General features: G+C 35.8%; 1 protein-coding gene across 1 annotated transcript; it reads left to right on the top strand.

Annotated features, from left to right (window-relative positions):
• The first annotated feature begins 9541 nt into the window (after nt 1-9541).
• Nucleotides 9542-11178, top strand: LOC108360852 (protein lethal(2) giant larvae-like). The gene is made up of 2 exons (XM_017613297.1): nt 9542-10028; nt 11090-11178. The coding sequence occupies exons 1-2, from the start codon at nt 9608-9610 to the stop codon at nt 11107-11109; spliced, it is 441 nt and encodes a 146-aa protein (XP_017468786.1). The 5' UTR covers nt 9542-9607; the 3' UTR covers nt 11110-11178.
• The last annotated feature ends 924 nt before the right edge of the window (nt 11179-12102 follow it).

The following is a 12102-nucleotide window of genomic DNA, read 5'->3' as shown; positions in this document are numbered from 1 at the left end:
TTAACTACGGCATTAATTGTAGTGTTTTTGTTGTAAATTTGTTGTGGAAAGAAAAAATTTGTAGCTCTCGTTTTTTAAGAAAAAATGGTATGTAGTGCTAACTTGACACCATACACCTAGTCGATAGAATTGAGATATTGAAAATGTTATAACGGCATTAATTGTAGCTTTTAGCTTTAAAATTTGTTGTGGAAAGAAAAAATTTGTAGCTCTCGTTTTTTAAGAAAAAATGGTATGTAGTGCTACTTTTCCAATTTCGAAAAGTGTAGTGCTAACTTGACACACGTCGAACACAGACATGTGAAACTGACGCCGCTGCTACAGAGTTGCTGTTCGATGTGGTTAAGAGTTTTTGCCGGAATTTAATGACGAAGCAGATTTTGAAGTTTGGGTTGAACAGTTTAAAAACTTAACCTCGCTTTATGTGTTGGATGAAAATTTGCAACGAGTGCTTTTGTTGAACAAATTAAAGGGCAAATCCCGACAATGGCTGCAATCAAAACCGAATTTGGTTACCGAACATGTTGCAGAGTTACTTAAGCAGCTAGCGGAGTTCTTCGAAGTCAAAGAAAATTAAATGATTCTTCGGCGCAAGTTCGAAATGGATCCACAGTGAATCATTCCTTGATTATTTTAAAGAAAAAACAGCGATGGCAAAGAAGATATCAATTGAGGAGGACGAACTTGTTGACTGCATTATTGAGGGTATCCCGGATGAGCAGCTCAGAACACAAGCACACATGCAGTGCTATTTGTCTACAGCCAGCCTGGTGCAAGCATTTTCAAAAATTCAAAGAAAGAAGAGCGTGACCTCAGCTAAAGCAGTCCCTACGTCTACAAACGCGAAGGTGCAGAAAGGAACGATGGTAATTCGCTGCTACAACTGCAGTTCTTTAGGACATTGCTCCGCAGAATGCAAGAAGCCGAAGCGAGAAATTGGTGCCTGTTTTGCGTGTGGAAGCCTCGAGCATCGTGTTGCAGCTTGTCCTGACAAAAAATCCACAGTTCAATTTTTGGAAGACAATGAATATGTAAGGTATTTTAACATAAAATTGATTGATGATAAAAATGTTTGTTTAAATTTAGAATGCCTCATAGCCTCCGGCAGCCCAGTGAGTTTCATCAGACGTTCCAGTTTATCGCATAATTTGATTTTAATTAAAAGTGTAATGAAATATGATAACAAATGTTTTTTCGGAATTAATAAAAGCAAACTTAAAGTTTTTGGAAAAGTTCGTTGCCTTGTTAGTGGAATGAAACAAGTTATTGAGATAAGTATGCTGGTGGTGGCCGATGAGTCTATGAGCTTCGATGCTATACTCGGAAGAGATTTTTTGAGAGCAAGTAGGCTAGAGTTGTGTAAGATTGAAAATGTTTCGCAAACGATCGTTAATGAAGACTTGTTGAGTGATGAAAGTGTTAGCTATAAAAAACTGAGTGAAGAATGTGTAGATGCTGGTGAATCTGAAAGTAAAGTTGAAACGGAAAATGAATTTCCGAAATTTTTGAGTACTTTAGAATATGATAAAGAAAATGAATTGGATTTATGTATGGGTGATCAACTGAATTCTAAAGATACAAGTAAATTGTTAGATATTTTTAAGCAGAAATATGTAAAGCCGAAACGACCCGACGAACCATTGACAAAATGCTTTATGAAATTGAGTTTAGAAAACACAAAACCATTTGGCTGTCCACCGCGACACCTGTCGTATGCTGAAAAGAAAGAATTGCAAAAATTACTAGACGAATACTTAGATAAAGGATATATTAGGGTGAGTGAATCGGAATTTGTTTCTCCTATAGTTGTGGTTAGGAAAAAGTCAGGTGAACTGTGAATGTGCGTAGATTATCGCGTTTTAAATAAAATGACTTGTAAAGATAATTACCCTATACCGCTTATTGACGATTTGCTGGATAGATTAGGGAAGAAGAAAATTTTCACTAAGCTCGATTTGAAAAACGGGTTTTACCATGTATTCATGAAAGAAGAGTCGGTTAAACACACATCGTTTGTCACACCCATGGGTCAATACGAATTCTTGCGGATACCCTTCGGCTTAAAATATGCACCGTTAATGTTTCAAAGATTTGTGAACAAGGTGTTTGCTCATATGATAAGGGACGGAAAGTTGACAGTGTACTTAGATGATATAATGATAGCTACGGAAAACGAAGAAGAACATTTTGAAATTTTGAAAGAAGTATTTGCGAAAATGGTAGATAACAAACTAGAACTTCGATTAGATAAATGCGAGTTTTTTGTAACCAGTGTCAACTACATAGGTTATATTAGGTAATTACAGGAGATGGAATACGAGCTGACGAAAAAGNAAAAATTCAAAGAAAGAAGAGCGTGACCTCAGCTAAAGCAGTCCCTACGTCTACAAACGCGAAGGTGCAGAAAGGAACGATGGTAATTCGCTGCTACAACTGCAGTTCTTTAGGACATTGCTCCGCAGAATGCAAGAAGCCGAAGCGAGAAATTGGTGCCTGTTTTGCGTGTGGAAGCCTCGAGCATCGTGTTGCAGCTTGTCCTGACAAAAAATCCACAGTTCAATTTTTGGAAGACAATGAATATGTAAGGTATTTTAACATAAAATTGATTGATGATAAAAATGTTTGTTTAAATTTAGAATGCCTCATAGACTCCGGCAGCCCAGTGAGTTTCATCAGACGTTCCAGTTTATCGCATAATTTGATTTTAATTAAAAGTGTAATGAAATATGATAACAAATGTTTTTTCGGAATTAATAAAAGCAAACTTAAAGTTTTTGGAAAAGTTCGTTGCCTTGTTAGTGGAATGAAACAAGTTATTGAGATAAGTATGCTGGTGGTGGCCGATGAGTCTATGAGCTTCGATGCTATACTCGGAAGAGATTTTTTGAGAGCAGGTAGGCTAAAGTTGTGTAAGATTGAAAATGTTTCGAAAACGATCGTTAATGAAGACTTGTTGAGAGATGAAAATGTTAGCTATAAAAAACCGAGTGAAGAATGTGTAGACGCTGGCAAAACTGAAAGTAAAGTTGAAACAGAAAATGAATTTCCGAAATTTTTGAGTACTTTAGAATATGATAAAGAAAACGAATTGGATTTATGTATGGGTGATCAACTGAATTCTAAAGATAGAAGTAAATTGTTAGATATTTTTAAGCAGAAATATGTAAAGCCGAAACGACCCGACGAACCATTGACAAAATGCTTTATGAAATTGAGTTTAGAAAACACAAAACCATTTGGCTGTCCACCGCGACACCTGTCGTATGCTGAAAAGAAAGAATTGCAAAAATTACTAGACGAATACTTAGATAAAGGATATATTAGGGTGAGTGAATCGGAATTTGTTTCTCCTATAGTTGTGGTTAGGAAAAAGTCAGGTGAACTGCGAATGTGCGTAGATTATCGCGTTTTAAATAAAATGACTTGTAAAGATAATTACCCTATACCGCTTATTGACGATTTGCTGGATAGATTAGGGAAGAAGAAAATTTTCACTAAGCTCGATTTGAAAAACGGGTTTTACCATGTGTTCATGAAAGAAGAGTCGGTTAAACACACATCGTTTGTCACACCCATGGGTCAATACGAATTCTTGCGGATACCCTTCGGCTTAAAATATGCACCGTTAATGTTTCAAAGATTTGTGAACAAGGTGTTTGCTCATATGATAAGGGACGGAAAGTTGACAGTGTACTTAGATGATATAATGATAGCTACGGAAAACGAAGAAGAACATTTTGAAATTTTGAAAGAAGTATTTGCGAAAATGGTAGATAACAAACTAGAACTTCGATTAGATAAATGCGAGTTTTTTGTAACCAGTGTCAACTACATAGGTTATATTAGGTAATTACAGGAGATGGAATACGAGCTGACGAAAAAGGTCTTAAAGCTTTATAAAATTTTCCTGTGCCACAAAAGCTCCATGCCGTTCAGAGTTGCTTAGGTTTGTGTTCCTACTTCCGCAGGTTCGTGAAATATTTTTCCATATTAGCAAAACCGCTTTATGATTTAATCAAGAAAGATAAGGAGTTTAAATTGGGAAAACCGGAACTAGAATGTTTTGAAAATTTGAAAAGAAAATTGATCGAGTCGCCCATTCTTGCTTTGTATGATCCGGCTGATGCTACGGAATTGCATTGTGATGCAAGTTCCATCGGTTATGGTGCAATACTTCTGCAAAAGAAGAAAGACGGGAAAATGCACCCTATTTTTTATTTTTCGAAAAGGACAACGCCAGCTGAGTCCAAGTATCATAGTTTTGAGCTTGAAGCTTTAGCTATTGTAAACGCACTACAACGTTTCCGAATTTATCTTCAGGGTATAAAGTTTAAGATAGTGACAGACTGTAATTCGCTTGCGTTAACAATGAATAAGAAGGAACTTAATCCCAGGATNTAGGGTAAAAAGTTTAAGATAGTGACAGACTGTAATTCGCTTGCGTTAACAATGAATAAGAAGGAACTTAACCCCAGGATTGCTAGGTGGGCGTTAGAGCTGCAAAATTTTGATTATGTGTTGGAACATCGTTCGGGAAACCGCATGCAACACGTTGACGCGTTGAGTCGGTGCACAAATATATTGGTGATAGAAACAAATACCTTCGAAGAAAGCCTAATCATTGGTCAAGGTAGAGATTCTGAGTTGAAGAGAATCCGAGAAGAATTACAACGTACGGAACATAATTCGTACGAAATGCGAAACGGGGTGGTGTATAGAAAGAAACGGGATGGAGGCTTATTGTTTTTTGTTCCAACTGACATGCAGGAACGTGTAATTTATAAATACCACGATGAGAAGGGGCATGTGGGCACAGATAAAGTGACTGAGCTTATATCGAAAACATATTGGTTCCCCAAAATGTGTGATAAAGTAATTAGCCACATACAAAATTGTTTACAATGCATAGCGTTCGCGGCTAAAAATTACAAGAATGAGGGCCTTTTACATACGATTCCAAAAAGTAAAGTACCATTTGAAGTTGTTCATATCGACCACTATGGTCCCGTAGACAAATCGACATCGAGAAAGTATATATTTGTGGTTATCGATAGTTGCACTAAGTTTACTCGGTTATACGCAACTAAAACAACAAACACAAAAGAGGTGATAAATGCGCTTAATGAATATTTTAGGTCATATAGTAAGCCAAAGTGTATTATATCGGATAGGGGTACTAGTTTTACTTCAGGANATGATAAATGCGCTTAATGAATATTTTAGATCATATAGTAAGCCAAAGTGTATTATATCGGATAGGGATACTAGTTTTACTTCAGGTGATTTTAAGGAATTTACAGAAACGCATAATACTCAGCATATTAAGATTGCAACTGGTTCTCCGCAAGCAAACGGCCAAGTTGAGCGCGTGAACAGAACTATTGGGCCAATGATAGCAAAATTGATCAATCAAAAAGGGGGTACAAATTGGGTTTCTGTGTTAGAACAGGTTGAATTTTGTCTCAATAACACGCATCACAGATCTATTAACGAACATCCAAGTGTTATGTTATTTGGAATAAGACAAAGGGGCAAAATAGAGGACTATCTTCAAGAATCGTTAAATAATGTTAGTGGAAATGAAAATCAGGAATGTCGGACTCTCGACGAGATTAGAAGCAAGGCAGCTCAAGCTGAGAATAAAGTACAAAAATATAACGAGCAGTATGTCAATAGCAAGTGAAAACCGTCAGTTAAATATGTCAATGGAGATTATGTCATGGTAACAAATTTCGATTCAGCCGCCGGCATATCTAGAAAACTAATTCTCAAATTAAGAGGTCCTTATCGAGTCTCAAAAGTTTTTCGAAATGACCGTTACTTGTTGGAAGATGTAGAGAATTTTCAGCAACCCAGAACTCCTTATAAAGGCGCTTGGGCTGCTTCCAATATAAAACCTTGGTTCAAGGGTCGTGAAGGCTATGATGATCAGGAGATCACATAATCGGGATGGCCGAATTGTAGTAGAAATTGTAGTAGAATATTGCTAATAGTATGACCTAGATTTAGAGAATACAACCATGTAAATGCAAATGACCTAGATTTAAGAAATATAACGCTGTAGAAATACAACTCTGTATATGGAAAGCGTCTGGGTAGAGACAAGAAAAACGAAATAAAGACATTCGTAAAATAGCATCGAGCAAGTGAACTTGTGCGTTTTCGTGATCGGCCTCTATCTTATTGCCTGCTACAATAGTAAATTGCATAAAAATGTAAAACTAAGTATTTATCGAGGTAGATTATCACAAAACGAATGGAAATCTTTGTGTATATATTGCTTTAACGTTGGCTGTAGGCTGTTGTGTTTAGATTGATAAATTTTTTGGACCATCGTACAATAGCTCCGTTTCGTATTGCTGTAATAACAGAGCTGGCAGTGATGCCCAGCAGTCGGTATGACGCACTGCTTACCGGTGCTTCCCCAGGTTTTTTACTTGGCCTTATAGTTGTATACTTACAAGGAACACTCTCATAATTTATAAAAGTTGTATACTCTAAATTATTAACAATATAAGGATGTGATGGCCTCGCCTGTCGCATACGACTTATGTAGTCCATTGCTGAATATATCGGTGGATGGAATACATTTTCTAATGTAGAGTGGACTCTGTCTACCTCCATACTTTTTACCTTTGTTAATTGTTGAATTCCAATTGCAAGCGATCAAATTAAATAGTAGAATCTATGTAGTGGAAGTAGTATGTGCAGTGACTCAAACAAATGACCACGTGTTGATTTTCTTCAAATATTCATAATGTTTTTCAAGATAATTTTTTTTTATTTTTATATAAAAATAACGTCTAAGCTTTAACTAAAACCGTGTAAATCACAGTTTCAAACTTTGTTAAAATTTTTTGGAAAACTCAATAAATTTGCAGTTTTATAGCCTATACAATTTTAGTCCAATGAAGTGCAAAATTAAAACGGCTAAAAAAACACGTTGATGAAAATTTTTGAATTTTCCCAAAGTTTGTATGAAGTTTAAAACTGATTAACAAAACTGATGGTTTTGGTTAAAGCTTAAACGATATTTTTATATAAAAATAACGAAAAAAATTTATCGCGAAAAAAATTGCGAATATTTGAAGAAAGCAACACATGGCCATTTGTTTGAGTCACTGTATGTATGTATGTATTTACTTGGTTTATAATTATTTTTTACATCGAAGTCAAAGCACACTCATCAGATTCGCCTGCGATGAAAAACAGTTATAAACAAGTAAACGTATACCCGTTTTTTCAGAGTATTTCTAGTACTGCGGGCACATAGCTGTTTTTGGTCAGTTCTAAACTAAAAGATATATAAGAGAACGGAAAATGCAGTAATGCGGGCAATAGATAGTGTTAATAAAATATGCAATAAAAAAATTGACAAAAATCACATAACTGTTTTTGTTGGCGCAGCGACCATTTCTATTATCAAATTAGGTACAATTTGAACTTTAGATTTTCCATCACTGGTGACGTTGTCCGTTGCTTCTCTCTTTCTATCAACAGCAATTTTGTATATTGATACGGACGGCATGTACGGAAGGGTGCTTCGTCGGTGGCTGGTTAAGCCAATAGTCGCATTACGGGTGTTTATTAGCGTAGATACAACCATAAGGCCATGTGCAACGCAAGAAAATTGAAAACCGCAGAACTGGATCTGGCTGCTGTAAATACTTTTTTGGCCTTATTCATAAAAAATAAAGTAGTTTTAAAGAGCTCTATTAAGTGACATTTTCATACAAATTTCCGATTTATAAAGGAGTTAAATCCTTTATTTTTTATGAATTTTTGTATTTATATATATTGCTCTTTAAAACTTTTAATATTTATTATTCATAAACGGGATTTTCGTATTTTAAAATGGGATAACCAGGTCGTTTTTCAGAGCAGAATGTGTTGCCAGCAAAATTTCTGTTAGAAATCTTCCAAACGTTGATAAAATCTTCGAAAATCCATAAAAGGTCTCTGAAACTGGAAAAAATCGTTTCTTTAGAAATATCTTTATTGAAGATATTATTACAAAAAAACTTAAATTTTTTAATTTAAATTTTATTAATTATACAAAACCAAAACACATTTAAAAACAAAAATAACCAGTTCATTAATTCATAACAGTTTTACTTGACTAGTTCTCGAACCATACAAGAATTTATATAACTACATATGTATGTATATTATTCAATCATTGGAATTAACAAATAAGTTGCAGAGAACTGTGAAAATATACAGGTACGACATATATAAGAATGTATACATTTTAATTTAAGTCTTGTTCTCATTTAAATCTATATCATGGCATGACCGTACCTATGTAAATAATCCTCTGTATAAAGTATACCACTTAAGGTAGTGATTTCCAGTTTATTACGAATTTTTATTTTGTTCAATCTTGTTTGAGAAAAAAACTCACTCTGTGCATTCATCCTCGCTATCGGATGATGATGATGATGATATCTCTATAAAGTTAATTATAGAAAATTTAATTTGTTAATTTAAATTTAGAAACCAAAATTACTTTCATTTTTGTTTTTACAAATATCGCTCCATAATTATCTTGTGGAAATTCACAGCGCGAGTTTGTCCTGCAAGGTAAATTGATAACAAAAACGAAAAATTTATTGCCAACTATCCTAAAAAAATCTTCATGTGCTGCCAGATATCATCACTGTGAAGATTTTTTGTATGGAGTTTTATTTTGTTGTAATTCTTTTCATGTGAAGATTTTTCTGATTATTTATGAAAAATATCTCCATTTTGAAGATAAATCTTCACTTCTGGCAACAGTGCATACTGCCTACAGCGCTGGTTATACTTATCTACATTCGAAGTGCGGAAGTGCGGGGCATAGAGAAACAGAGCATGTGAAGCAGTGGTGTAATTATAATCGGCATAGAGCGCATAATCTCCCAGAATCAGCAGTTCAGTGTAATCAGTTAGTCTGTTCCAGTACTCCAGGATTTAGTTAGGAAAACATAATTGAAGAATGTGTATTCAAGGCCTAAATGAAGTCGACTCTAAAGTTAGTTGCGGCTTTTTGTCATATAATTTTCAATGAAATGGCGGCAACTAACTTTATAATCGACTATAAATATGCCTCAATGTATGTACAAGAACGACTTCTCAGTAATTCCTGTAAATCTGATGGGTACTGGAACTGACTAATGAGAGCACTGGAGAGTGGTATCTCTCTTTGAAAAAGTCGCATAGCGAAAAATCAAAATTCTCCAGACTTTGCTGTCATGCCCTGTCATGCGCTGCATCGGATAATTGCTTGTATGCAAAGCTCATGAAACAGATTCGATTTATGGCAGTACTCATGTTATGAGCACAATGCAAGTATAATAATCGCTTGACGCAACTGCAATTCCATTTGGAAATGAAACGAAAAAAATTATGAAAATTTGACTTATTTATGACTTAATTTTAACGTAATGACACCGAATTTGTATGCCCAAATTTTCATAAAAATTTTTGGCAGTTAATGTCCAGTAGAAGTCCGCCATAAGTTTATAACTAAAAGATTTTATCGTTCGAAAATTTAATTTAATTAAAATTTGATTTTTCTAGTGGCATTTCATCGCTATGCTTTACAAACGGTGGCGAAGCATTATATATGCTCTCCTCTTCTGAATTGCAACGCATTTCTCTATCAGCCACGAAAGCTGTGACTCCACAAGGCGCCATCGAAGTGAAAGAATTGATCAGCTTTGAACACACTAACACAACCGCTGATAGAAGCAGTGTAAATGATGAGAACGAAGAGCACATTGAGGCGACGAATTCAACTTCCGCAACTCATTCACAGGAGACTCTATCGAGACTTGGCCAAAAACATCTTGCAGTCGACACTGAATCACAACAGCGAGGAATCAGTGTAACCAATGGTGATAACTCGACTATGGAAAACAATTCTCTAAATCGTGGTAACGAAACAATCACCAGCTCAATGGGTGATATAACTGTAGACTCTGTAAGGGACCATTTGAACGCCACAACAACTACCTTATGTACGGCGACAACTGAAGAAATTGTGGGTAAGCAAAAATCAATAGACATATCGCGCTTGGCGCGCAATACCTCGTATTCGCCAAATGCAACACCACGTATAAGATAGTCCGAAAATTTCGCAAAAGAGCGGAGAAGGTTTTTTTCTTCAGAACGTTTAAATGGTTTGCTAACTAAACTCACTAAATATGAGCTTCTACCATAATTATTTACTATTCAATTTGTGAAATAGGGAAGCGCTGAGATAGGGTAACCAAAATAAATTTTTTGTTTGCCATCTCATACGTGGTATTGCATTTGGCAGATACGAAGTATTGCGCGCGAAACGACGACATATTTAAATACTATATCGATGGCTGAGCGGAAAATCGACCTATCTCGGCAGCCAGTTCGAAAACGCCCTATCTCAGAAAACTTTTCACAACTAAAAACATAAATTGATAATGTGCTGAGATAGGGCGTTTTCGAATCGGCAGCTGATCTAGGACATTTTAAACCCTATTTTGAGATAGGGCGTTTTTTAATCAAATTCTGAAATAGGGCGTTGTTGGAAAATTTGCTGAGATAGGGCGTTTTCGAAGTGGCTGCAGAGATAGGTCGATCTTCCACTCAGCCATCGATATATATTATACATACATACTCCGATTGACGTTAAAAATATTGGTGGCAGTTGTATTGAACTGAATATCAAAATATGTATTCAATTGTTGTTTGTCCACTTAACCCATTTCATTCCAGATATTTTTTAATAAAACGTAGTACATGAGCTATTTTAAGCGTAAAAACGATGGAGAAATGATCAAAAGAAAAATAGTCGCATTGGGCTTCCTAGGGTGGGCCGTTGCGAAAACGCAACGTTGGGAGAATCCACTACTATTATCTTGGTCGAGACAATATACTAAAAAAGTTGGAAAAACACTAAGTTTAGATATTCAAACCTAAACTATATTTTTATTTTATAAAAATATTACATTTAGTTTGTGTTAAATGTGTACTTAAATTAATTAAAAACGTATGTTTTATGTTATTTTGAGATAATCATGAAAACATTTTTCATGGAATGCAATATTGTATCTTTCATCTGACGCAGGGTGTTTTGCAATGAGGTAGTGGCAGGTACTGGCCGACTGGAAAAACGCCCGAAAATTTTACCAGAGTTAGGCGACTTAGGGAAGGTTTCAAAACCAGGGCGAACTCCTGTAAGAACAACCATGGTGACCTAGTGACCGATGTCAGAATGTTCATCGATAAATAAATAAATTGGAGGGAACACTCTTCCATTGAACTGAATGGTAGCATCACTGAAAGTTGTGGAAAAGACGAGCCCAAGACCCCAGTCGATGATGGCGGAGTGGATGTTCCACGCCTTACTATGGCGAGGTACGAATAGCAATTACACGTCTTAAAAACAACAAAGATGCTGGACCTGAAGACCTGCTAGCTGAGATATTCAAGCACGGCGGCGAGGTGCATGCATCAGCTCGTATACCGATCCGCCCAATCCATAAGAAAGACGACCCCGCCGTACGCGCCTACTACCGCTGAGCCTTACAAGGTTGCAAGGTCTTATCCAGCGTATGGTGTGAAAGACTGAAGCCAACGAACTGATNTTGACAAAAATCACATAACTGTTTTTGTTGGCGCAGCGACCATTTCTATTATCAAATTAGGTACAATTTGAACTTTAGATTTTCCATCACTGGTGACGTTGTCCGTTGCTTCTCTCTTTCTATCAACAGCAATTTTGTATATTGATACGGACGGCATGTACGGAAGGGTGCTTCGTCGGTGGCTGGTTAAGCCAATAGTCGCATTACGGGTGTTTATTAGCGTAGATACAACCATAAGGCCATGTGCAACGCAAGAAAATTGAAAACCGCAGAACTGGATCTGGCTGCTGTAAATACTTTTTTGGCCTTATTCATAAAAAATAAAGTAGTTTTAAAGAGCTCTATTAAGTGACATTTTCATACAAATTTCCGATTTATAAAGGAGTTAAATCCTTTATTTTTTATGAATTTTTGTATTTATATATATTGCTCTTTAAAACTTTTAATATTTATTATTCATAAACGGGATTTTCGTATTTTAAAATGGGATAAC

Source organism: Rhagoletis zephyria, unplaced genomic scaffold, assembly GCF_001687245.7.
Source record: "Rhagoletis zephyria isolate East Lansing unplaced genomic scaffold, Rhagoletis_zephyria_1.1 Rzeph_scaffold_00642, whole genome shotgun sequence".
In the NCBI taxonomy this organism is placed as follows: Eukaryota; Metazoa; Arthropoda; class Insecta; order Diptera; family Tephritidae; genus Rhagoletis; species Rhagoletis zephyria.
The sequence above is the reverse complement of the archived record's forward strand: the minus strand, read 5'-3'. Positions and strand labels throughout refer to the sequence as shown.

What these genes read in the sequence shown, in the direction of transcription:
- LOC108360852 (XM_017613297.1), top strand. Translation starts at nt 9,608, where the DNA reads ATGCTCTCCTCTTCTGAATTGCAACGCATTTCTCTATCAGCCACGAAA. An exon ending in GACAACTGAAGAAATTGTGG is followed by an intron (nt 10,029 to 11,089) that starts GTAAGCAAAAAT and finishes CATCTGACGCAG; the next exon opens with GGTGTTTTGCAATGAGGTAG.